General features: G+C 40.8%; 1 protein-coding gene across 6 annotated transcripts in view; it reads right to left on the reverse strand.

Moving 5' to 3' along the window:
- Positions 1–26,872, reverse strand: part of GNB1L (G protein subunit beta 1 like) — a 43,922-nt gene extending 17,050 nt beyond the window's left edge. Inside the window, exons 1-2 of one of the 6 annotated variants that reach the window (XM_068911131.1) lie at positions 26,741–26,872; positions 393–520 (exon numbers count right to left, since the gene is read on the reverse strand). In XM_068911131.1, the coding sequence (XP_068767232.1) occupies positions 393–508 (116 nt within the window). In that variant the 5' untranslated portion in view covers positions 509–520; positions 26,741–26,872. Of the gene's footprint in view, positions 1–392; positions 521–1,365; positions 1,389–26,191; positions 26,415–26,740 lie in introns of those variants that run through there. The other 5 variants (XM_068911133.1, XM_068911129.1, XM_068911128.1 and 2 more) reach the window with 5 other exon arrangements.
- Between the last annotated feature and the right edge of the window lie 601 nt (positions 26,873–27,473).

A 27,473-nucleotide genomic window follows, 5' to 3' on the forward strand; every position in this document is an offset into this window, starting at 1 on the left:
GAGGGTGACTGAGCACTGGACCAGGTTGCCCAGAGAGGTTATGGAGTCTCCTTCTCTGGAGATATTCAAAACCCGCCTGGATACAATCCTGGGCAATGTGCTCTAGATGACCCTGCTTGAGCAGGGGAGTTGGACTAGATGATCTCCAGAGGTCCCTTCCAACCTCAACCATTCTGTGATTCTGTGATACTTTTCCTTTTTTTTCAAAACTGAAGTTGTATGTACAAAGATAATACACCCATTAATCACAGAATCACAGAATCACAGAATCACCAATCATACATTCTGTTGTTTTCACAGATATTAGTTATCTAAACAATACACTTTATTTTAAAAGGAAATGTCTGTATGATGCTCAACTCAGCCACGTTCCTGGTCAAAGATTTACTTACCCAGAGAAAAGAATTGGGAAATCAGGTTCTTGGCCTCCACAGGAAAAATGCAGAGTGTGGACTGCAGCACTGGTACCTCTTAGGACAAACTCTGGATCCGGAGGTGGCAGAGCCATCAGAGCAATGAACTGGAGGAGCGAGAGGAAGACATAGATATCACAGTGGGCAAGGCAGCCTGAAGTGAAACTGCAACTTTAAATTTATTTTGCTCAGAACATTTGCTTTTTCTAGTCACTTTCCCTTTGAGTTGCCATTACTGGATGTTACTTCTATTTGCCATACAGCTCTGCATAAAATATTTCCTCTTAAGACTTGCTGATCAAGCATCTACCAAATCTGCAAGGAAGTGCTGAGCCAGCCACGTGTACGCACCTCTCGTGTACTTGTAAAAACAAAATTGTTCAGCTGTTCTCCATGTTGCAAAGGGGACCAACAAGGAAGAGCTACAAAATGCTGGATACTAGATACTCAGAATTTTAGTGAGCAATTTGTCACTTAGCTCCTTGGCAAGTCTATCCCTTTCTTCCCAAAATAAGTCTATTTCTGTGCTTTCTACTGGCAACCATTCAGAGGGAAGCATGGCAGTGACTCTATCAGCTGAAAAGAACTTCAGATGAGATGAGAACTATAATCATTTTTACACAAGATTCTCATTACTCTGAAGTGCTTCAATTTTTGGTTCCAAGCATTGTTACTTAAAAAAAGAAACACAGTATTTCACACTAACTTTCTGTCTCCTGTGTTAAACGTTTTATTCTAGGGGTTTGTATTCCCCAAAGGAGCAATAGGGAGATGGATTCAGCTCTGTGACTTCGGTTCAAAAGTGGCCCAAGTCAGCAAAGAACAAGACAGGTATATTAGGAAGTATGTTGCTCAGCCAAACACCTAAAGAAAGATGTGAAACCTGAAGCACAATTTACTGTGAACTAACAGGGATAGCTTGCATGATCCGATTAGACACACACACACTGACCTGGCATCTTCACAAAATATTTCTGCCACAGAAAAAAGACCATCCAACTTAGCACCTTCAGTGCTTCTGCGGGAACTGCCTGCAAAGAGCAAGGGCAATGACAACGCTCCCTTGTTCGCACTTGCTGTAAGCGACCCTCCGGACCACTGCTGGGGTAACTGGCAGCTTCTATGATTGTAAATACAATTTGTAATTCACTGGAAAGTACGTTACAACATGCATTATAACAAAAAAAAAAAGTTTTCACTGCTTCCTGTGAGACGTTACTAGCCCTGCTCCTCCCTTTCTGATCTGTAGTCATATAGTCTGAAAAGGGCAGCTTAGTCACAACCGATGTCAGCTCTCATGACTTTCACATTCATGCGTATATTAGACCAGACTAAAAAAAAGAAGTTTTCTAAATTCGGTAGGAGAAGACCAGCAGGTGTCTGTCTGCCTGCTAGTTCAAAGCAGAGGAATTGCAGAGAGTCAGAACAGAGTAGTAGAGTTACACCGTAAATTAAAATAGCTCAATTTTTGATTGTCACCTCACATCAGGGTCAGCTTTCAACTTGTGTTTAATGGATGCATTGGCTATTGCAACTCATTTGCAATTACAGATTCAGGTCTCCCTTGGGTTTTTATAGCACACTAATCAGCATGGTATCTACAGGTCCTAATTAAATACAATTATCTTTTAGGACTAGTGATGAAACAGAATTCTTCAGCATAATGTACAGTTCTCCCCCAATAGTACTGTGTAATTACGTATAAAAATAATGAGCTCGGTGGATAACCTCCATGTTTTAGTGCCCTGACTCATCTGTTTTACGATGTCGGATAACCTAGACTCATGACAGGCTGGAGTAAATTTTCAGACGATCACACGCTTTACAGGTTCTGCCCACGCTGAGATCGAGCTCCCAAGTGCCTGTCTGTAACATGCTTCACCTGTGTTATAAGGCTGTCTGTTGGAATGAGGTTTTTGTCACCGAAGGTCACCTCACTGGGACACTACAGCTGTTTGCTACCGCCCTCAAAACGGCCCGTTGTAGAGCTGCAGGAACAGCGCAGCTAGGGGAGCAGCGTCCCTCGTCCCCGTGCAGCGATCCGGGGCTACTGCGCCGAGCAGGGAAGACGGAACAGGACAGAGCCAACCCAGAGGCGCTCTGGGATTACAAGGCAGGCTTTTAATAGCATTTTTCTAATTACTGACACAGAAGTTTTTGCTGACAGACGGCGAGCGTGTGCGTTGCTGTGGGGAGGGTTTTACCTGGCAGGAGACAGGCACTTCTAATGCATGTCTTTACAAGGACAACGCTTCAGAAAAATCCTCAGACTAGATGTAGGAGAAAAATAACAACCGTATACGTACTTTCAAGCTACCAGCAAATGAGGTGACTTTGCCCTGCTTGGAGCCTGGTTGTTTGCTTGCTTTTGCTAATTAGATACACAAATCCGGAAACTGGGTTTAATACTAAACCCATGTTGTTTTCTGTTGTGCACGTGAGGTGACTTGTCACTGTTACTTCCTACCATGAATCAGCAGATGAAAGGTTGTGTGACAGCACTCGCTGTCTCATTTTTCTCCCTGCAAGTGGTACAGTAGTTTGGGCCTGAGGCAACGACCTGCACAACTATAAAATTGCAGTCGTGCTGCCTTCTCCATCTGTGCGCTTGGACAATTCACTTAAGATCAACCTTTTATTAAAAGTTCTCAGGTACCTAAAGCAGCCAAAAGTCCCATGAGGATGGCGGGGGGGGAAAAAAAAAAAGGATGAAAATTTGGTGCACTGGGGCTTTAAAACCGTCCGCTTCTGCTGACGCATTGAGACTACCTTCAGCTCACCAGGTAGCTCAATATCCCCACTTTACTTAAAGGGATAATGAAATATGTATTAGTATAATGATATTAATAGATAAAAGTTACAAAGTGCTTTGCTAAGCAGACAGCTATAAACATGCTAAACGCAATGACTGCGTGATGGTTAAAGCCCCTGGGTAAATTTTTCAAAAGTGTCTAAGTGATTTAGAAGCCTAGGACTTATTTTCAGATGAACTTTCAATCCTACATCTCTAGGACTTTTAAAAGTTTAACCCCAGGTGTCTGAGAATGAGTTCTCTAATTAGCACAACATTTATTTTCTTGTTAACTCCATCTAGCCTCAGGGAGACCAATCTGTTCTTGTTATAACTGGGGATATCTGTAGTAAATTTAATTAAATGAATTTACTTAGTATTTAGGCTGGTCCGAGAGCAAAATCTCGCTCAAGGGCTTGAACTAGCAACAGAACAAAGTTCATTTAAAAGTATCTCAAGATTACACGCTTGTCCCTGGGATACCCACACGCTATGACTCCTGCCTCCTACGAAAGGACGTTGAAGGATATGGATTGTTTTGCTCATGGCACTATTTATTTGCAAGAGAGTATCACAAGTAAGAGATGCAACACTTCATCACCATGTTCTTGTCTTGTTTTTTTAAGACGTTCCCCTTTTTGTTTCTTCTAGCCTTCCCTGCGCTGATAACAGCATCTTCCTTCAGGAGCTGACCTATACTCCGAAACGATACAGAAAACCAGAGGTATTTTTGACAAGGTGCACTGCAAGCACTTGGGCTTGCATGTAGATTGTATTTGATGTATGAGCAATGAGTGGAAAATCCAGCTGTTCAAATTTGTGTTTTGATTAGCAAATGGCTACGTGTACCACACATTAGGTACTAATAAAGGTTTTGTCTAGCAAAATATGCTTCTGTTAAATGCTAAAACAATTGAATCTCCTTCAAAATTACATTCTTTTAAAGAACAATTCATTATTAATATCCTTCACAAAACTCAGTTTTTATAGGCTGCCATTAAAATGGTCTTCGAGTCATTTGAATTTCTATGCAACGGTATTCCAGTATCATCACTTCAGCATTTGATACAGAGAAGTTAAGCTTTTATTTAATGAGAGTCATTTAAAATATGTAAATGTCAAAAGGATTACCTTAGAAAAATCTCTCAGAGAATTAAAAACATTAATAGATTCCCACAGGAAAAATTCCAACAGAATTCAGCAACTCTCCTGTTCCCACTCCTGTCACTTGTATTTCTATCACACATCGAAGCAAAAACAAATTGCTATTAAAATATCATCCAAACACCCTCCTCCCCCTACAAACTTCGCAGTTCAGTTTGAGATACCAATAGCTCAAACAAAGACAAAAAAACCCCACCGTGCTCATTTTTTCCTTTAGCCTCGTTTAAAGTAGTAAAAACGTGGTGGTAAAAAGAGCTTTTTCAGATATAGGAGAAATAAATCTCTCTAGGCATGTCTAGCAAACTGATTGGGGACTGAAAGCCAGGTGTGCAGACATAATTACTACTGCAAAATATTCAACACATCCAGGTGTGCTCACCACCAGCTAGAAGAAGTGCCTGTTATTTTTTGGAAATTCCTAGTCTACCAGGTGCCACCCTCCCAAAGGAAAAGTCGGAGCAATGAGTTGAGAAGGATGTGAATAACGTGTTCTTCCCCATTTTCAGGCTGTTTCTACTTCTTTCATACAAAACCCCCTTTTCAGACTGCACTTCTCTGCCTACCCTGCACTCAGTCAAAGGCTTCCCGAGCCTCTGTGCGTGACACAGGCATAGCTCTGGCGCGCATCTGCTGTTTTCAAAGTGGGTCGTCCCTGCAGAGGAAGTCAGTGGAGAGAAAAGACTCCATCAAATTAACTGTGCAAGGCAAACAATTCTGTTTGTTCTATTACATTTACAATCTCCAGTGTTAAAATACAACAGGCAGCCCTTGCAGGATGAGCTTCCCCAATGCAATTCTCCCGTGTGTCTGGCTGCTAACTCACCACGGAGAACTGGGTTTCGTAGCGGTGCAATCTCCTTTGCCCAAGGAACCGTTCCCTTACAGCACAGCTGCCCAGGACCACTGCGGCCCTTCGCTGCTGAGCTGACCGCTGCCTGGCTGGTGACTTTCTTCAGCAGCAAAGACAGATCAGGAGACTCCCAAGAGCATCCGACTCGCCTCACTGAATTACCCAGCGGGATGGCCGCCTGCAGCGCTGCCTGCGCAGGTCCCGAGAAGGGGGAGTGCGGCACAAATTGTTGCAAAGGTCAGAGCCCCGGCATATATGAAAATTCACTCATCGGTCAACTTGCACCACAGCATGTAACAATTACCCTTTTGGTTTGAAGCTCCATTTGATATCGTTGGTGCTAAACGTAGTTCTGGACTGCATTATAGCTTTAGGATCTTTTTAAAGCTAATCTAAAAACAAAATTCATTTCAGGTAGAAATTTCTAGTTTAATCAGTAAAATGCACTAGTAAAGGACTCTTAATTTTTAGAAGTGTAGTCAATGTTTTCTATTAAAATTGGTTATTTTTCATATTGCTACCTACTTTTTTGATTACCAAAGTAGAGATTATGCACAGTGATGTATTTTTGTATTTGACCTCAAAACCTAAGTCAATAAATAAATGAATAAATTCACAACAGGGGACAGGAAGTAGTCATTAGTGTGCTTGCATAGAAATATATATTATCAAGAATGGAGTCAAATTGATCAAATTCTCTTGCTTTTGAAACTTGTTAATCACGGACCCATAAGTGTCAAAGAGAATGCAATGATTTATATGACCTAGCTATACATGCCCCTTTAGCTACGGTCATCATAAACTTGTTGCCGCACAGCCAACAGTACAACGGACCAGAGACCTACTTTTTACAGGTTGGAAATACTAAATGCTGTTAGAGCTTTCATTCTAACTGGTCACAAAATTGTTATTAATGACTAACAATGACTGTTTGTTCACAAAAACACTTCAAAAAAGTCTAACTTTGAGAACTGCTGAGAACCTCCATTTCGCACTGCGCGGAGGTTAGGAGCTCATCCTCTCCCAGGTTCTCCCCCCAACTTAGCTTCTCTCCTGACATTTAGATGAGGAATGATAGAAGTTTCCACATTTTAACTGTAACAGTCAATGAACAGCTAGAAAATAAAATTGCTTATCAGCCGCTGGTGATATGCCAAGAAATCTTATGGGAGCAGAAAAGAAAATGACTAATAATCATCATGCAATTCAACACATATTTTTAATAATTTAATTCAGATAATGGCTCCTCACAGTGTTAGCACCTTTTTTGTCTCTAAGCATCTTCTAACTGAAAGAGACTAAACCACAATATATTACGATTTTAAATAATGAAGTTTGCAAGAAAAATGTATATGAATGTCAGCGTGTAGCCTTCAGAAATAGCTAGAACCTAGGCTTGTACCTTGAGGCTCACTTTCAAATACTTCCATCTGCAATTTAAAAAAAAAATTCACTGTACAATAATTATTTTCCATATGAAAACATGGATTCAGCATGGGAACAAACCTGAGAATGATTGTAATTATTTGAAAGACACTGAGTTAGCATATGGATCTCATTGCCACTTACACATTTTGGTCATTGAAAGAAAAAGCTATTAATCAATATGTAAAAGCCATAAATTAACATAAACATTAATCACTCTAATACTCCCACTGTGTCGGACTGATAATTTTTTTTCAGCCTTTCATTCTGACATATTCGCCTTCAGCTATCAGCTGGTTGACCTTTGTTAAAAAAGTTAAACATTTTGGGCATTGCAAATCTTACTGAAGTAAACATTTTGGAGACAGCCAAGTATCATGGATACATTTATGCCAGAAATAGGGGGACTGACAACATGAGCTCCTGTCTTACATGTCATTGCATTAGATTTTAATATGGGAGTCTAAAATACAGTTGAAACTGATGAAATTTTAGTGCTTCACAAACAGGCTCATTTTGCAAATGAGGGAAAAGAAACCCATCTGTTTTACTTTCTGAAACCATTAATTGCTTGGTAAAGTGCAATGATATAACTGCAGAAGGCCTTGTTTGGAGAAAGGAAGGAGGCACAAAGCACAGAGTAGTTCAGCTCAAAGACCGACTCTGCACTCGGCTCACACAAAAAAGAAATAGGACCACTAATGCCAAATCTCCTTGGGGGATTGGGGGGAAGATTGTGGAAATGCACAATATAATTGGAAAAAAAAAGGGATTTATACAACCGTCTCACTACACCACAGCCTCAGAGTTAAAAATGAATTTAACTTTGCACACTTGATAAATCATTGCAAACTAGCAGAAAACTGTTAAGCCAAGGAGCATCAACAGATTGTTTTGAGTAGCCTTTCAGTTCAGCCATGCACAGCGACCTGTCAGCCACACAGCTCTGTCTGCCCGTCCTCCTTAATTAGGGGTGCTGCCTAGTGCAGCATCAGCTACAAATCCTTTGGTTCCAAGAGCTAATAGTGTCCTTAGATAGCATGGGCTTAATTAAACATCTTCCAAACGTTTTAGCAGACATTTCCTGCAATAATCTTGTTTAGTAACAAACTATTAAAAAGAATTGACTGAGAAGAAATATATCAAGTTGTTACAGCAACTGAAGTTATTTGGGCCAGAATTTATATGTCTGCAATTAAGGATTCTGTAACTCTGAGCAATTAAAATATCATTTTATTTGAAAACTAATTAATTCTAAACACATATTTTTGCCATGACAAACTTTTATGATTATTTAATTTATTCAGTTCTAATTACACTTTAATTAATCTAGTCTTGTATAATATTATACTGTTATTCTGGCATTTGACCAATGAAGACAATAAATTGATTGCAGTTCCGTTGCGCAACAGCAGAAACTGTCATGCCAGTTTCAACACCACGTTTATTTATTTGTCTGTTCTATTACTTTTCTTTTCCTCCCACAGGGCATAGGAGCATGAAACACAATACATATCGGATGACGTTTTGTCTTCTATACTTTTTTTCTTCAAAGTGTGAAATATAACTTAAGAGTTTTTGGAATTAAAGACATGTATATGTAATATGATACTACATAATAAAAAAAGTTATAGGAAATTAACTTACACTTCTAAAATATATCATACGGTGACTTATCAATTGATTCCTGATGTACAGGACCATGTCCAGAGCTGCTAGAAATGGAGTTGTTTCTGTTGACTTCAAGCTCTGCTCTGGATCTGGCCTGATGCAGTCAACAATGAGGGAGAAAGAGGCCAAAACTCATTTTCATACTTATCTTAAAGTTACATTCATTTTAGTACCTCCTTAAGTTTTTAAGACGCTGCATTTTAATTTTATGTCAAGTTATCTTAGATTCAACCAAAACAAAAGAAAAAAAACTTTTCTTGCTTTATAAATACTTTTATTTGGAGTTATCTATGGTAAACCAGAAACATATACAGCTATTTCATTGCACATGTAATTAGGAGTGTTGTATTTTATTTTGCTTTGGCCACACTTGAGGTAAAAATGACTGTTATTTACAGTTAGAAATCATCAAATTTCTCTGAATATCAATGTCCCTGAAATTCACAGTTCTTGCAGTTTTGGTGGGAGGAGATACTGAGAAATGACTCTTATGAAGACAAAATGAAGCAATCTACTTTTCCTGTATTCCTGGCCATATGCTTTCTTGTGCTTATGAAATAAACCCCTATTGTATAACTTTACCCAGTGCTATACACCTTGCAGAGGTAAGTAATGATACCAACAAGCACTGCAAGTTGAGCTCCCTGACAAAGCGTTCCAAAATATTTCATTTCCTCGCTTTATATTTCATATAAGAAAAAAGAAAAGTATACACCACCTTCACAAAACATAAACTGAGCAGAAGAGGAAAAAGATTCTGCACTTATTTGAACAAGCTAAGTACTCTACCAGCATTGCCATAATGAGGGATTTATTTATATCTGAATATTGTACTTGTTTCTTCTCCACCCCTGCATACACTTTGCTTATATTCTCAGTATTTGTTTCACAAATATTTTAAAAAACAAATCAAAAATATACTTTGGAATTGTAAATACTAAATGGGATAAATTGAAGTAAATGTAGAAGGAATATTAAATAACCACAGACAGTTCCTGTTTGTATCCAGCTCATGTTTCACATTCTAAATTTTGGTCCTAATCTACACTTGTGCAAACTGTCAGATGAGGTTGGTGAGACTGCTCAAGTGAACAAGGATTTGCAGGATTCATTCATTACATCAGTCTTCATTACGCACCTCCTCTTTAGAAGCTTTCCGCTCCTGCGTAAGCCGCAGGACGGCTGCGAGACCAGCGTTAGTACGGGTCCTTCTCTGTAGACAGAGAAACTGAGGCGGGGAGAGCAAGGGATTTGCCCAAGGTAGCGCAGTCACTAGAACCGGGACTAGGAGCCCATTCACTGACTCCAGGCACAGACAGTGTCTTCCCACTGCCAGTGAAAGCCACACGCCAGCTGATAGTTAAGGAAACAAAGCAATATGGACAGCACTTTAATGTGCATCAGTTCATTAGGCTAAAACTTTAAATCCTTATTCAGGTGAACTCCCAGGGTCAGAAGCAACTGTGTTTCAGTAAAGGCAATACCATTTGACACATACATGTTACTTTTTCCAATAATCCTTTTAATAATTTTAAAAAAGAAAAGTGATACACATGGACCCTGTCTTTTAAATACATCATTCAAAGTAACAGATTACAAAGTATTTTTATGCTATAACATATCCCTCAAAATTCAAGTGTAACTACTAATAGTATTGCCACTGGTGCCTTAGGGTTCCCATCCAATACAGTATAAGCAAATGCTATTTAAATAAGCCAAGCTATCAGAGAGCAAATTAGTCCAAGAAATCTAACAAGAATCCCTATAATTCTAGTGCAAACAGAAGTGACATTCACAAAGCAAATATTACCTGAACATCAAATAAAACAAATGTTTATTTTAACAGTTTAACTTAAGCTTACATTTTAGATACCCACAACTGTTCTTTCATGTTAGTTTGATCACACAAGTCTATACCCTTTTTGCATGAGTATGTAGCACGCAGTAGTTAACTATGCTCGCCTCCAGCACTCTGAGATAAGAGTAGTCACCCGTTAAACAGCTAAATGGTTAAAATGTAAAAGATATTAATAAGAAGTTGGTTTAGAGTCCAAAACCTGCTGAATACTGATGATGGTCAATTCCCAGTTTCTAGTACTGACTGTTTCCTATGCCTGCAATGCTTTGATCAATTAGTTTCTCAATATTTTAAGGAGTAACACTAATAACTATTTAGCAAATGGAGAAATAAAACAAAAGTTACAGGATAGGGTTACATGGTTTACATATGTAACTTCAAACTTCACTCCTCTCATCCAGGATACGCTACTACTGACCAAAAACATAGTGAAAAGTGCAAAACTGTTTCACCACCATAATTTGGAGCTTTGAACAACTCTGCAGTACCTGAACTTGAACTCCCTGCCTTTGAATGTGTGCTGAACAGCCCCCCATTGTACTGCACTGTTATCCTGGCAGGAACTGAAGTGTCAATCTTTCATCAGATAATCAGATTATGTCATGTTCTGACCAAATTCATTAGGGAAACTTTTGCCAGCACCATTATCTCAAACCAGAAAATCTAGATCAAAGTATAACCGATTTTACAGCACAATAAAATTGTTATAAATATTTAAGCACTAATTAAAAGGCCTCTTTTGTTAAGAAGTAAATAAATAATTGAAAGCTACCTCTTCTTATAAAAGCTATCCAAGGCAACCATATTTATCTCCTGCTTCTCAGAAAACCAGGACCTATACATGGTGGAGAGTGGGAATAGATGCACTTAAAAGCAGGTCATTTGAGAAGATGGGGGATTGCTAGAGTTTTACATCATTTGCCTAAAGTAAGTCACACTGAGAGCTCATTCTAGTGACAAAGTATTAACCCTTGAATGTCTTTGCTAACTCCATTCCTATCGGACGGTGGTGTCTACTTACTGCATCCAGAAGTCCCGGACAGACACCTTCTCAGAAAGGAAGAAAGAAGAAACACTTTTAAAGAAATCCTACATCAGTGACTCAGTAAACACAACAACACGTGTAATTTGTTGTATCGTCTAAAATATCCATGATCTTGTCTCCTAAGCAGCTAAATAACTGTGATAAGGGTGGCAGATCTATTTTCTGCTTATCAGTAAAAAACAAATGCTAAAAATGAGAGCATACTAAATATTTTCCCTTGTCATTTCCATTTCAGGCAGATAGCAAGCATAGCACAAGAAGGAAACAAAGAATTCCGATTAAGATAATTAACAGAGCAAGGAACTAGATACAGACTAATCCAAGAGCAGGAGCAGCAACAACAAACAACAACAGGACAGTCATCAATATTGATTTCACTTATTTTTCAGTACTATAATCAGATTCTCCATCTGTAACTCAAACTTTAGAAGTATGATAATTTACGGAAAGAGGATTAATTTAGCCATTTTCAGTCAAAGACGTATTTCATAGTTGCATCCCAAATCCTGTATATTGTTAGGATCCCTTTCCCCTTTGAAGACTTAGCGAATGATTGAAGCTTCTACTTTCTGAGAAACAGATAACACAAGACTAGTAATCTGACTCTAAGCCACTGGATAAAGGCAGTTTGTTTCCTCTTAGCCCATCTGTCAACACCTCTTCAGTAATTAGTCCTAATTATTACAAAGGGCTAGCCTCCCATTCGCATTATTAAATCAGAAATAGTATCATAGCCAGGTATCTTTCAGCACCCACCACACCGGCGACCTTCGATTTCATTGAATCTTCTATCAGTACCCGCCTTTGGAAGAGCCTAAGCAGTAATTTTAGCATTGGCTTCAAAGATGCAGATCCCACGGTGGAATTCCAGGGATGCATTCAGGCTCCCCCCACCATGCGACAGGGGGGCAAGCCACACAATTGACCTCTGCATTGTTCGCTAAACTCCCGTGATATAAAACACGCATCTCCATTTTATACAACAGAACTGCTTTTAGCATGCGTGCTTAGAAGTGCTCCTTTGACCTAAATGTTGGCAGGAAAAACAGTGAAACTGTCTATAAAAATGAGGGTTACATCTTCATTAAGAAAAATACATATCTTTGGAACAGTATTTTTTTTTTCACATCAAGAGAAATCTGCAACCAGTAAATAATAACTAAAGAACATGCAGAAAATCTTTTAGGTGTGAAGAAGATTGAAAATGTTTCTTTTATTTTTGTCCTATAGCTGAAGCACTTCCCTGGAAAACCGGAGAACAAAAAGGACAATGGCATCAAAAGTCTCAAGGAAGTAAAGCTCAATTAGCTTAACAGACATTTTAGTCAGACTTTTTAAACTCATTTGTGTTAACATTTATTTAACTTACCGAAAAAAGAAAAACTGGACTCATGTTAAGTACCAAGCACTCCATTTCTTTTGATTAAAAGCCAAACATGTTTCCAAACAACACATCTGAGACCACGAGCAAGGATTTGTTTATACTGCATTTCTCAGCAGCAGCAGAGCACTACCAGCTTCCTCAGACAGGCTGAGCCGGCACGAACTGCGCTGGGACAATTCATGCCTTGCGTGAGTGACTGCTGAGCGCTTGGGTCTAGAGCAGAGGGGCTACACAAGTAGTCAAAAGCCTCAATGTGAACAAGGCTCAAGCGCTCTAGTTTAAATAGTGTTTTTGTTGACATGCTGAATGTTTCCTAAAATAAAACATACATGGACAAAGCATTTTTAAGAGCTTTTCCATGTCCTGTATTAAAGTGAATTAGTGCATATGGTATTTTTTTTTCCCTCTTTGCAGGTCCCCTCTAAAAGCTACAAATTTTGATAATAGATAGATCTAAATAATTTTACCAAAAAAAAAAAAAGCAATAAAAGCGCTCACAATTTTATAAAAAGCAGCAGCCCAAATAGGTACGGTTTACTGACCCGCAGCCCAGAGTCTGAGGAATCAGGAGGTGGGCAGGCAAAAAAAAGAGGCCGCACGAGGAGGATACCCCACTCTGCAGGGATGTTAGCGCTGCCCTGCCGCAGCACTAAGGCCCATTGCCAGAACAGGGACCAAACCCCTTATGTGAAAGCTCTAGGTGCCTGATCCATGGATGTGGCTATCTCTGAGCTCCTCCTCTGTCCTATCCTCTTTGGATTTGGCTCACCTGGAACCAGTACAGACATCTCAGTAGCACACATTATTGGAGCTTGAAGAAACTACTCTGATTTAACTTCCTGCATACCTGTCCTGCTAGAGTACTTACAGCACCCCACAGCTTCACTGCACCTGGATGGCTTTTCACTTCAGAGACAACTAAAACCCACCGCCAAGAAAAATAAACAAACACACACATAAACTTAAAATTCATTTTCCAAGCTGTATATTTTTTTCCAAATAAATGCCATGTTAGCTATACATAGTAACAGGTAGGCATTTTGCTACCAATGGATCAGACTTCAAAACACATATTAGCGCTTCACGTAACAACCATACAGTATTAGCATACTTGCCACAAATTTTTTCTTGATTATCCTTATAAGACTTCAGTGTATTAACAATCAGAGCTTTGCAAATGAAAATATATGGTTCTAGCATTGCCTACAAAATGCCCTCCAAGGTCAGACATGTGGTCCATCTAGCCTAGTAACCTTTGTCCAACAGTGGTAATATAAGATGTTATTTAGGGAAAAAGATACAAACCTGACTGCTTTTTGCAGTCCATCTCCCACCCATAATTCCTGTATTAATGACGTTACAAGGCATAGTGATTTCAGTGTCTATTTGTAGTCCTGCTGTCCATCAAACTGTCTAATCCTTTTTGACCCTGGTGATACTATTGCCCTCTCTACCTCATGTGACAGCAAATTCACTACCTGAAGTTTCAGAAAATGAAGGTGTGCTTTTTAAAATCTGTTTTAAACCTGATCGTCTACTAGTTTCATTGAATGCCCTCTAGTTCTTGCAGGATTTGGAGGACAATGGTTTCACATTCACCTTTTCCATCACCTTTATGATTTTGTAAACCTCAATGATATCCCCTCTCATAGCCTTCTTCTCTCTAAACAAAAGAGTCCTGGCCTTTTTAATCTCTCCTCACATGACAGTTGCTCCATTTCCTTTGATCATTTCAGTTGCCATTTTCTGCACCTTCTCTAACTCCACTATATCACTCTGGAAAAGCAGAGAACTGTACACAGTACTCAAGATATGAGCCCACTCAGGTTTTACTCAGTAGCAAAATCATGCCTGTGATGAGATATAATTGGATGAGAAAAATCTTCACTAACCTCAAAAATCACATGTGACTTTCAAGGAAGAAGTTGTTTCTTTCGGCAATAGATATAATTCCAGCTAATATACCTGGCAAAGGAAGTTATTTTTGCTCTCAATAGTTTAGGAATTCTGTTGTAGGGCAAGCCAACATAGAAAAGGCTAAGTGGGAGTGTACTGTCCAAGGATCTACATCCGGAAGAAACAGTATAATATTTTTAATAGCACTTCCTGAAACACCTAGACTTCCTGGTATTACTAATTAAAATCCCAGAGGAACTGATAACGTTCTCCGTCCATCCAAGCCTAATAGACTGCTTTGCTATACCACTGTGCATCTTTAAAAAAGAATTTAAAAGTTCTTAACTGTTCCATATCCATGCTCAAGAGCTTCGGTCCACTTCTGTAGCAGTAAGCTATGTAGTTTCTCTTGGTGCCTTGGGCCAAACCCCCTATAACACAGCATGCTTAGCAGCTGTTTCTCTCCGTTCCCTAGATGCATTTAGGTGGCATATTTTCTGGCTAATCAAATTTTTTCCTATTTTAAGGCTACTTTGTGCCATGCGGAAAGGTTAGAGTGGAAACTTTTTTTTTTCCCCCCTTCATTTTCATCTCAAATCATTTACTTTCATGAAAGTGAAAGCCGTTGGGTCAAAAAGAGGCATCAATAATAGAAGCATATGTGCACAATGTAGTCTCAAAAGAAAAAAAGAATCCAGACCCCGGAACAAGGAATAGAAGGAAACATATCCTTGTTCCAGTCACCCGAGCACTGAGGAGACAGTGCTGGAATCTCCCCAATACTGGTGCTAGCACAACGCTGTCGCCATGCAGCCATAACCTACCTCGGCCTCTCTTCTGCCACCATGTGCCCAAGTCTACCAGCAGGAATCTACATGGACACAGAGGCCACATCTCCTTGTGGCCACCTAGAAATGCCCGTGTCTTGAAGCAGCGATGGGATGGATGGATCCCATGGCCTTTATCTGGCAGTTTTGCCAGAGTGCAGAGAGGAAGATGAGGCCCCATGTTCCCAGTGCAGTCCTTGCAGGAGGAAATGAGACCTGGATTTCATGAAACTGATAGCAAACTACCTCCGCAAAGGAGAAGATTCATTTTCAGACACTGCACATGAGAATATTTTACATAAATGTGCTTCTGCAGTTTCCTCAGTGGTAAAAAGTTCCCACTAATGTCAAAAATACTTACATACATCAATAATTTTACACAAGAGCCACAGTGCTAGACTAACACTGATTTTAAGGAGACTACTCACACAGTGAAGATGTTCACGCACATCTGCAAGCGACAGCCATGGAACACTAACTTGGCCAAAGCTTTAGCTCTCTCAAACACAAAAGCTTTCATAATAACGTATTTTGTATAAAATCAGATTAAAATTTAACCTGTAAGGTCTTCAGTATGTTCCTTTTTCAAATCTGCAAGTACTAGTTTCAGGGACGAAGTCTGTGCCAAGGTATATTATATCTGCTCTGGCAATAAATTCTTCATGGATGAGGTTTTATATATAAATTACCTTCATTTACAGTCTCAAAATGTTCTTCTAAATTTTATGGGATAATATGAATTATGAGCACCCATGTATTTCTTGTAGGTATAATGTGAGACAGACTTTTTCTAATATATGCAAAAAATTAGGAAAGCGAGTTGTACTCTACACCTCTCTCTCCCCATGTTGAACAAATGCAGTAACATGGACCGGTCAATTGCTTAGGAGAAGTGTACAGCCTGCTATAAAGATATGTAAGCACAAATTAGGTCTAACCAGGATTAAATATGAATCACATGCTTAAATAAAAGCATTAAAAATATCTGCAAGTTTTCCTCTAAGCCTTGTAAACTTAGATTTCTTAAACTGCTATTTCTTGGTTTAGCTATTGGTACATTTATGGCTTGGCAAAGTAGCTCCTTTTAAGTAAATTGTACATTTAAAGTGCACAATTTATATTTAATTGAAGCTACCATTGCAATCTTTATAAAACTTGGCTGGATTTCACTGGCTGAGCTTTAGGTATTTTGCTGGTTCTGCTGGATTTTTAAAACCCTAGAGAACTGGCAATAGAATGAGTCTGTTCACTATTATTATTAGTCTCTAGTAAATAGTATTGGGGACCCACTGAAACCTAAATCTTAGCCATTCTTCATATATCCGTTCGGCACTGGGCACTTTGGATTCAGTTCACACACAACACTTGCCTCAGGAGCAAAGTTCCAGGTTTCCACAAGAGCTCTAATTTCAGGGAATCACTAGAAATATTAATAGGCAAACAGTACCAGAACCCCAGTTCTGCAAACTGCTCAACCCCCACCATCTCCAGTGAGCTTAGTAGTTTCTAAGGCTTCTAAAGAACAGGTAACGAGTTAGTAATTCTTCTGCAAAGACACACTCTTGGTCCACTGTATTAACCAGCAACACTCTCAACAACACTTGAAAATGCACCTACTTGCAACCACTGAAACTAAGAGGTGAAACAAAGCAGCAGTACTGTGGACAGTATGGGAATGGGTGCCCTGCTCCCGCAACACAGGGGGAAGGATCATGCATGAAGAGTCATCAGCAAGAACAGACAAAAGAGAAAACACTGAATCATATTAAAGTAATTATCAGAAAATAGGACTTCTGTAAAATATTTGCAATCAGCCAGTTCAGGCCTTCAGGCTCAGTCTTGTATTGGGCTGCATGTAGCAGCACCACCCCAGGAGGCGCTCCAGGAAGAACCAGTGACTCAGAGTCACAGCTCCTCCCTGGCTCCCTTCCTCTCCTATGGGAGAGTTAAGTAACTTCACCCCATTCTGAATGGGATGCACTCCCACGATAGATAGTCCCTACAGAAAGGCATGGCTCTGCTCCCTCTGCTCATGTGACAGCGAGGGAAGCACCAGCCAGGGAGACCCCGTTGTCTCTCCTTTTCTGTCTCCCCACACCCAAAACTGCTGTCTAAAGCAGCCATATGGGACACATTTACTTCCTGCTCCTGCCCCGAGGTTCTGCTGGGGACAGGAATAATCCAGCACAAAGATAGTATCGACATGAAAGAGTAGAGAATCCTATTTGGAAAGAACAGATGCTGTCACCAGATAATGATAACCACATTTAATGGGCACAAGCGTGAAGGCAAGAATTTCAGACTTTCCTTCTATTTTTAAAAACAGGGGATATTATAAAATGCCCAACTACATCTGCAGGCACTACACAATATTTATGGTATAAAACCACTATAACTGAATCCTAAATGCTAATTTCAATTATTTAGCTAGCTATAGAGTAATAAAATAAGTGAGTGCCTTAAATACGTTATTTTCACAGAGTAATGAAACAATACAAGAGGGGCTAAATGACCTGTCAGATCCTTAAATGTCCCTGGGTGAGACATGCGATTAAAAGTACAAGGATTCCCAGGCCTAGGGCTGTGATCAGGCTCTGTCTCCCTCAGATCCATGTTTTTGCTGCAAGCTTGCAGTGCAGCTGGGGACTAGCATACAGGAAAAGGGGACAGTGAATATCTGTCCTGACTGGACCAGAGTCACCATGTCACCTTAAAACTAGTCTCTTGTGAAAAAACAAGGCTTATACAGATCTGAAGCAGTGAGGTATTTCAGTTCACCTTCAAATCAAATGTATTCTAGACAGTGGCCATGTCTGCACATGCATCCCCATTGAAGGACCAGGGCTGTGTTCACTTGCGGTGGAAAACCTTGCAAGATTGGAAAACGAGCTCCAAAACTTAACTTTTATTGAGAAATATCACCCAAAATATAGGAAATAGAAGACATCCTCAATACATATTCTCAATAAACTATCTATCATAGAGGGGAAAAAAGAAGGCTGTAACAGTAAAATATTAGTAATTCTATTTTGGGGCTCAATTACCATCCTGGATAAAAGTTGGTGATAAAAACATCCAGCAAGGAGGAGTGAAGCCCTACCAAAACAGAGGCTGTACTGTCCTTAAAGAGGATGCAGAGCATGCTGGACTGACAAGGAATACCTGCCGTCAGCCAGTGAATGGGAAGTGGCCACGGCCATGCTATCTTCCTCCCTTTTGGGGGCAACTAATGTTGCTTCAAGCTAGGACCTCGAGCACAGCTTCAAATCTGTAAGGCTCAAGTGCTGTCAGTATGCCAGACCCAGGCGCAGGGGACAAAATGACGGGTGGATGTGGTGCTCCTAGACTACCTTCACCCCTGCTGTGATCCTTGCAAAGCTGGGAGGGATGATATTGAAAAATTCTTCACGTTTGGCACTCCATGAAGAAAATTTTTTTTACAACAAAATAGAATGCAGCCCACTTCCATTCATCTGACAAACTTTTTTGCTTTTCTAGGTAGATTTTCAGCAAAATAAGAAGTAAGTTGGAAATTTCCAGTTCAAACATCCTGTAACCTAGATATGTTTGATTGATCTTTGCTACCTTACACGTTTCTCCTTTACTAAGAACAAACAAAATATAGCTAGTTGAAGAACGTGTTTCCAAGCAGGAATAGTGATCATTCCAACCCCAGCTTCATTTTTATTATAAATAAAAAAATGAAGGTCTTCCATTAACTTCAGTGGTTGGGAGGGAGTGGGAAGAATGATGTGTTAAGCTGCAATGGAGGAAGTACATACGCCAACTGGAAAAATGGACTATAAAAAGCTTTTCTTACATAAACACAAGAGGAAGTAACCAACACCCTCAATTGTTGAAATGAAAGGTGGGGGGCCTATACGCACTACTAGAAAAAAAAGTAAAAATGGAAAAAGTCCTGGATGTTTCACATGCTCCCAACTATTCTCAAATTTAAAGTCTTGTTCAGTAAGGTCAAATCGTTACCAACAGTAGACCTGTCAAATCTCACACACTGAACATAAAAGCTGTATAACAGTATCAGGCCAGAAACGGCTCTGCAGCTAAGACTGTATATCACACAATTATGCAGCACAGTACCACGGACTCCCTTCCTCTCCGTGACCTACTGCAAGTTGGGTGGAGAGCCCTCTGCATCCGGCACATGGCATTAGAGTGCAGAAGAGAGGCTGTGGTGCTGTGCTGCCACAGTGCGTGTGCCACCATGGCAGGCCACCTCTGCTCAAAGGGGCTCTAGTAACCAGCAGTGTCCCCACCTGCCCTCCAGGAACGCCTCCCTCCTGTCGCATGGTAACACATGTCCCCAGCCAGGAACATATGTGGCATTGTCTCACATGTTAGAGGCCAAAAGAATCAAAAGGTCTAAAGCAGGTGTTAGAACTCAAAAGCACAGCTTCACAATGCCAAATGGGCCCATCACAGAACAGAAAATTTACCAGAGCAAAAGGCTAAAAAAAAAAAAAAAAAAAAAAAAGCAGGTCAGAGATGCAAATTCAAGATAGACTAAGGAAAAAGAAGGGAGACAATGTGTGAAGCTGGCTGCACAAAGCATATCTCCTCTGGAGAGGTCACTGCATGGGCTTGTGCACTGGAAAAGACTCAAGTGGAACAAGACATTACTGATACAGGCTCATACACTTCCATGGCCCAAGTAATGGTCCCATACACCAAGTGTTCTGATCCCTAGCAGACATAAATCCTCTAAGGGAGCTACATCCAAAAGAGAGCTCCAATGATGATCTACTGCCACTTTAGCATTCTCCTATTTTTCCATTAAGGTCGTTTTCCTTATCTGTGAAAATATATTGGCTCATGGCATTAAACAAAGTTGTAACCTTCCAGTTACAGAGCTTGAACTTGTCAACAATTATTTAGTGAGCGCAGGGGAGCTAGGTCAGCCTACAGAAACAGTATATAGAAACACAGTATTTAGATTTTACTTATCTTTACAAAACCATTTATTCCTCAGCTAAACAGAGTATAAAAGAACACAAAACTGACCTCAAATTAGGCAGAAGTCTGGATTTCTAGTGAACCTATAGCTTCAAGGTCATTTCACTTAAAAATTTCTTACAAGGTCTTGAACATCTACCATTTATAAATCCCTACAAATTGAAAACAGAGAAGACGTCATACAACGTTCAAGCAAAGGCAGATAGCATGCACATCCTCTTCCCTCCCCCAGAACACGTTTAGTTGTTTTGGAATCTTTGAAAGTAACAATTAGAAACATCACGTTAAGCACACGGACAACATAGACCTAGCAATCTGGGATAAAACTGCATTCTTCTTCCTCTACTGTTGTTCAGGGAACGTTAGCATTGCTTTGCCCAGGACAACAAAGGCAACAAGCTCTGACATAGCTTAGCACTTTAAACACCAGGGTGGCCAACATAGCAGGAGCAGATCTGCTTTGTCACTGGTATTAATGGCCACAACAAAACAGGCAAGGATGCTGGATTCTTCAGTATATTTATTTTTTAGAATGCACAAAAAGCTGGAAGTTTTGACAGGCCATTCTGCCTCTTGGTTTTTAATTCGGATTTCACAGCTTTACCTACAAAGCTCTGCACAGACATGGCTCAGATCAACCTCATTCCTAGATGTCTCCTCTTCTCCCACATTTACACATGCTCACCTTATCAAGGCTTTGTCTTGCTGCTTTCCTTCGCATTAATTGTGTCCATGGGTCTCCTCCAAAATTCCATTCTGCAAAACCTACTGATCCTATACAGCACAGCACACTCTGAACACACTTAAATCCTTGATGCCTCATATCTTGTTTGCAGCTCTACTTTCCCCACCTCCTTACGCTAAATAGGACTTTTTCCCTCCAACAGTCTCCCCACTTTCTCATGGCAAAATTGGCTCTGTAGACTGTCAACTTATTAGGAGATGCTCCTGCGTATTTATTTTTATCTGTAGAGTGTCACACAATTCTCTAATGTGAAATAAAAAAATAAACACACCCTCAAGCACTCTCAAATGCTATAATTCTCCTGTCTCCAGTTTTCAGATATTCATACTCAAATCCTGATGATAGAAACTTGCATTTTAAGGAGAGGCAAGCAGAAATTTCTCATCAACTGAACAAGTTGAGCTATGCTTCTGGGTATATATTACAATCTCTTTGTTGCATCACACCTACTCTACTAAATATACAAAACACGGAGCAAGTGATAGTTTTGTCAGCCACCAGCTAATCAAATGAAAAATTATTAGGCTTAGAAAAATAATAAAAGTAGAAGCCAGCTGTGCATTTGTTGGATGAAAATCCCAGTGTCTCCCATGTTAGCTCATGTGCATTTCAATTTCTGGGAAGAAAATAATGGGAGTTTCTCCACCCTTTCTCATGTGAGCCATAAAACAGATTTATTACCTAGGATATATTCCATGTTTTCTCCTGAGGAAAAAAGAAAGTGGTGGAACAAGTTCATTTTTTTCTCCTCTACAACTAGGATTTTCTTTATAATAAACATAGAGCTAAATTTTGGTATCACATAGCCCTTCTATTTAATGCTCTGGTCACACTTTTTACCTTCCTAAATCTTGAAGTGTAGCATTTTCATTTCAGCAGGGAATCTACAGCTGTTCCAGCTGTCTGAGTGCAAAAAGTCTGTCCTAAGATTCCTATCTGATACGTTTTAGAGCAGAATCCTTCCCTCCCCTAAATCAAAGAAATATGGCTTCTGCTGAAAAGCTGTGGAGTAACTAAAAAATTGTTAAATATTGGTCTATTTTTCTTTTCAAATAGTTCCAGCTTAGCTTTACCTTACACCCAACAGTCACCCAACAGCTCCAGGAAACTCAGGCTGTAAACCTTAGGGCAGTGTTCAATCTCACCTGGGAAGGTTTTCCTGTATAAATTATTTTTTGACTGTCACAATTGTCTTCTGGTCTTTAAGAATAAATCATAGGAGAGAGAATTTGCTGACTAAGAGATTTTTTTATTCCTAAGACTCTTAATTTCCTTATGGCGTGATGCTACAATTCTAAGTTTATCTAAAGACTTATGCTCGTAAATCTGTTTATAGAAAAGGTGCTTTCCCCAACACCTTGCACTTCTGAGATGCAGAAGAGACTGATTCATATTTTAAATGCTCCTGAATCATGATACAACCTGGATTCTGCAGCTTAATAGTCTGGAAACTTTCAAGACTAATCTATGCCTTTTAAAGCAATATCCAGTAATATTTATTTTTAATAAATCTATTAACTCCTTAGTATTTGAAGCCTAAATGTGACCCACAATCTACTCTTAATAACCAGCACCTACTGTTTGATGAGTCACTTCTCTCAATAGGGCAATTCTGACATCTTTCAAAGTTTCAGTTCTTTCAAATAATCCCACTGCATATGAATACTTAGACCAAGTCATGAATGCCACTGAAACAATTTTGAAATGATGAGTTATGCCATCATTAGTTGAATATAATTAAAACGCACTACAGCAGATGCGTTCATTACAGTTGTGGATTTTTAGCTTTTCATAAGTTAAAAAAAAAAAATCACTTTTTAATCACACAGCTGTCCCAACAGAGCTCAAAAGCAAGCTGTTTTGCTTGGGCAAAAATAGTGTAATTTTTTTGTAGAAACTTTCTCATTGTTTTGTGATCACTTTCACTGCTCCACAAACACCAGTAATTTTGGGGGGGGAAAAAAAGTGGTTAAAGTAGTTTTCATTCTATTGCTAATTTGAAACCCCTAATTTGTGTTACCAAGTATATTCTGGTGGGTCACACTGTATTTTTTACAAAGAAAACAAATCCATCCGCACTAAATTTTTGGATCCAAACAATATTATTGCTACTAAACTTACCTTTTTTCTTTATAAAGGCACACATATAAATACGCAAAACTGCTGAAATTTCAAGTTCGTGCAAAAGTAATGTATTAGCATTACAATTCATAAAAGGCGTCCAAACAGAAAAGTTCAACCTTTCTTTTTTTTAATCATTACTAAATTTTTCTTCACAGCACAAGAAAACTGATCTGCATATTATCTATAAGCCAATGTAGCTATGGCAAAATAATTTATTACAGAAGAGTAGTCATAATAGCTGTTTTCCCAAGAAGACAATGCCTAATAGAATAACCTTTCAAAAAGCAGGAATCTTCAGTATTAAATTCCCTGTACAAGTCAAGTAGCTACAACTGACTGGTTTACAGTTCTTACTACTCAATGAAATGGCATGTTGTCATGGCTGAGCTCACAGAGAAATAATACTGAAAAATAAAAAGTACGCAAATGCAAGACATGATACAACCAGATGTACTGCCTGATACAGAGCCAAAATATTAACTCCTTAGAATATAAGAACATATACAGGTCTATAGTTCAGGATTTCATTGCAAAAGGTATGAAACGGTCAACATGGGCATTCAGGTACAAGGTAGTTAGTCAGCATCTGCTCCCTAATGTTAAGATTCTAATATTGTAATTTTTGCAAATTCTTCTAAAATTGTAAGACTTAAAAATAAGTTTTTACACCAATTAACCAAAACTAGATTATATCTGTGAAATTAGAAGCTGACTTCTACTCCAGTGCATGCATCAGTTGAATTTTTATTCAACTGATATAACTGATATCAGTTGAATACTGATATCAGTATAACTGATGTAACGACACATTCAAGCGAGAACTAAACAAGTTAGATTTCCCAATCACAGGTTATTTTTACAATAGCTAGTAAAACAACTTTACTTGTAAATCAATAAAACTGTGAATAAGGGTCATTAAAAGAGAGTAAGTTATCCCAGGAGCTTAAATTTTGTTGAAAATAAATTGAATGTCCTCTACATTCCATATAGCTTATACAGAAACAACACATGAAATGCATGAAAACGAAATGCTTCCCAGTCACAGACCTCTCTTGAAAAGGCTCATAGAAATACTACTAAAAATGAGGTTTGGTGGAGGGAGCTTTGTACGAATGATAGATAAATCACAATGAAACTCTACTAAAAAGCACGAAGAAGCGTTCTGCAAAGCAACTCTCAGAGACTAAAAGCTGCCTGCAGACTTCACTCTCACGTCCTGTATTTTTTCCAACGCTGTTTTGTATTTCGTTCATTTCAGAATGAGGCTACTGATTCTGAACATTGTCTACTTTAAGCTCTGGCATACAAAGGAACTCTATAAGGCATTTTCTTTATTTTAATCAAGTACTCCTACTGAGGTGAAGAAAAATACGTAATAGAAGAATCCAAATTTCAGGTATCATTAGGGAGGCATTATCCACACACTACAAGAATACGTTCAGAACGCCAGTTAGGTCCATGAAACACTACACAACAAACAAAGTGTCCATGTCGAGAATATCTGTAAAGCAGACTACGTCTCACATACTTTGCTGCAGAATCAGACTGCCAGTAGAGGGAGCAAAAGCAAGTAAACCCTGCTAAGCAGAAATCTGCAAGTACCAGGGCTGCCCGTCCGTGAAAAGGGAGCAGCACGCCCAGGCTATGCAGCCTGTGAAGACCAACGAGCAGCGTGGATCTTTTTCTTTCCCCGCTAACTGAAGCGGTCTGTGAAAAACCCGGCAAGGGAAGATTTCTTCCATTTCCTGACAGCAATCAAAGTAGAACCTGATAGCAGAATTTCTGATAGTAATCAAAGTAAAAACCCAGGGACTCTAGTCAACCTGTCGCTATAAGGTGAGTTTTGCAGATACCAGTAGGCTATACCTGAACAGATGCGTACATTATAAAATTACAGTGTATTAATTATACAATCATAGAATAAGTCATGTTGCAAGGGACCTGAGGAGGTCTCCAGTCTGACTTCCAGCTCAGAGTAGATTCAGCTATAAGATCGGATGAGGCTGATTAGACCTTTACACAGTTGGATAAATACATTACTTTTTCATATTACTATACTACATGTATTATTATATAACAATATATTTTTTTTTACTTTTGCAAACATGAAGGTTCTTAAAGCACTTTAAAAACTAGTTACTCTTCAACAACTCTACTGTAACTGTAGTTACAGTTTTGCAGATAGTAGGGTGCAAGGCACACAGGAAGGAAAAACCCACCTAAGGCTGTGCTTTCAATGGAAAGCAAAACTGGGTACAAAATTCAGGAGATTCAGTTCCCTGCCTCACCTTGATCTACTGCTCAAGAAGCAGCATCCCCATAAAGGAGGAGAGACCAGCATATTCACTAGCACTTCTAACTACCTTAAAAATAACTCGTTACTGTTAGCCATAAAATAAGAGCACAGAGATTATTATGGAACAGTTGTAAAATTCAATACACCAAAACTGTAAGCGCCATTACAACTAGGTTTGGTATTTACAGCTCACTGATATTGAATATCTGATAGGGCATGCTCTGAACTCAAAGCGCGAGCCTGTCGTGCCCCAGCTGCTGGACGAGACGTTGCGCAGGGACCCTCCGGACAGGCTGCTTCAGAGCAGCAGCTTAACCGCAATTAAACGGCCGCAGCCGGCAAACCGAACGGTCTTCTCCGGTGCAGCCCTTGCGCAGGAAACGCGCTAAACCTCCTCGGAGCGCCTAGGCCTAGGGCACCCCCTTCCCCTTCTCCTCCGGCCGGGCCAACTCTGCGCGGCTCCTCCCGCGCCGCTAACGGAAACTCTAACGGCTGCGACAGAAACGCCCCGCCCCGCGCGCCGCTCAACGGTTGCCGTGACGACACCGCCGCGCGCGCGCGCTGCCCCCCCACCCCACAGCGCCGCGCGCCCCTCGAGGCGGCGCCGCGCCAGTGACGGCACCACGCCCCGCCCGCCCCACCCCTCGCGCCGGTGACGCGCATTCCTCGCGCCTCCCCGGCGGCAGCGCGGAGGCAGAGCTCCCTCCCCCCGCTCCCCCGCCTCTCACCGGGCTCCCTCCGCGCGGCGGGCAGGCGGCTCCGCGGGGATTTGGGAGAGAGCGATCACTCGGCCTTCCTCTGCTGTTCCTAAGGCGGCCTCTGCGCCGCCAGGCCGAGGCAGAGGAGCGCCGAGCGGCCGCGAGCACGTGATGCCCGCGCATGACGTGGCGGGGGAAGGGGGAGAGAGAGGAGCGAGGCGCGCATGCGCCTTGGGCTGGGCGGCCGTTGGCGCCGCTCGGCGGGGCTGAGGCACTGAGGGGGCCCCGGGCCGGGCTGCCGGCGGGGCGCCGGGCCCTGAGGCGGCACCGCGGAAGGACGAGGGACCCCCGGCGCTGGCGAGAGCGCCTGGACCGGCAGAAGAGGGCTGGCGGGGCGGGCCGCTGCCGCCGCGCCCTGCCTGCCCCGTCGGGTCGTGGCTGGCGCGGTTCGCCGCAGCCCGGTGGCGTGTGAAACGCGGTCCGGGGGCTGCCGGTAGACCTGCTCCCTGCTCCTGCGGCCTTTCACTTGCCAGGAACTGTTCGCTGAGCGCTGGGTCGTCGCGTCCTGAATTCACTTGCCTCTGCTGGCTGCCGCTGTCAGTCCGTGTTTGTTGTGGGATGAGCAGCCCCAGATCTCTCAGCCCAGCATAGCCACTGTTAGTTTTCCCGGTGCTGGCTTGCAAGAGACTCTTTAGAGCAGAAAGTTGATCCCTGAAACGGTTCCAAAGGGAAGTTAACGGTGAGGTGTCACAGTTGGACTTAATCAGGCAACAGTTAAATGACCAGCCCAATATTTACTGTTGCTGCCAGAACAAAAACACTGCATGTGGGATTGGAACGACGCGTACCCTGCGCCAGCCCATCCGCCCTCCTCAGACAGGTGACAGCAGGCTCTGGTGACAGCACGTGCGCAGGACAGCACTGCAGAAAGGCACAATTTCCCCCTGTCCGGAGTCCCCTGTTCCTCTCCCGCTACACCAAGACCTGCTCAAAGAAAACAAACCATAATATGCTTGTGTCACCTGTCCCAGAGATAAAAGCTTTGTCATGTTATGTAGCTTTTCAGAAGGCTATATTGCTATAATTTCAGTTAGAGAAATTGGTACATCATAAAACTAACGCTCTTGATTTTTCCTGCTATATTTGGCTATGGAGCCAAAGAGCTTTTCAAAATTAAATTACACGTAAGAGTACCACAGTGCTGTTAAATAAGTGTTTCTCTGTTCCACTTCCATTGGTGCAGACAAAGGCATGTAAATTTTAAGGAAGTATGTGGAGGCAAATCTGGGCCTTGTTTTTTACTCTAATTTAA

Source organism: Struthio camelus, chromosome 17, assembly GCF_040807025.1.
Source record: "Struthio camelus isolate bStrCam1 chromosome 17, bStrCam1.hap1, whole genome shotgun sequence".
In the NCBI taxonomy this organism is placed as follows: Eukaryota; Metazoa; Chordata; class Aves; order Struthioniformes; family Struthionidae; genus Struthio; species Struthio camelus.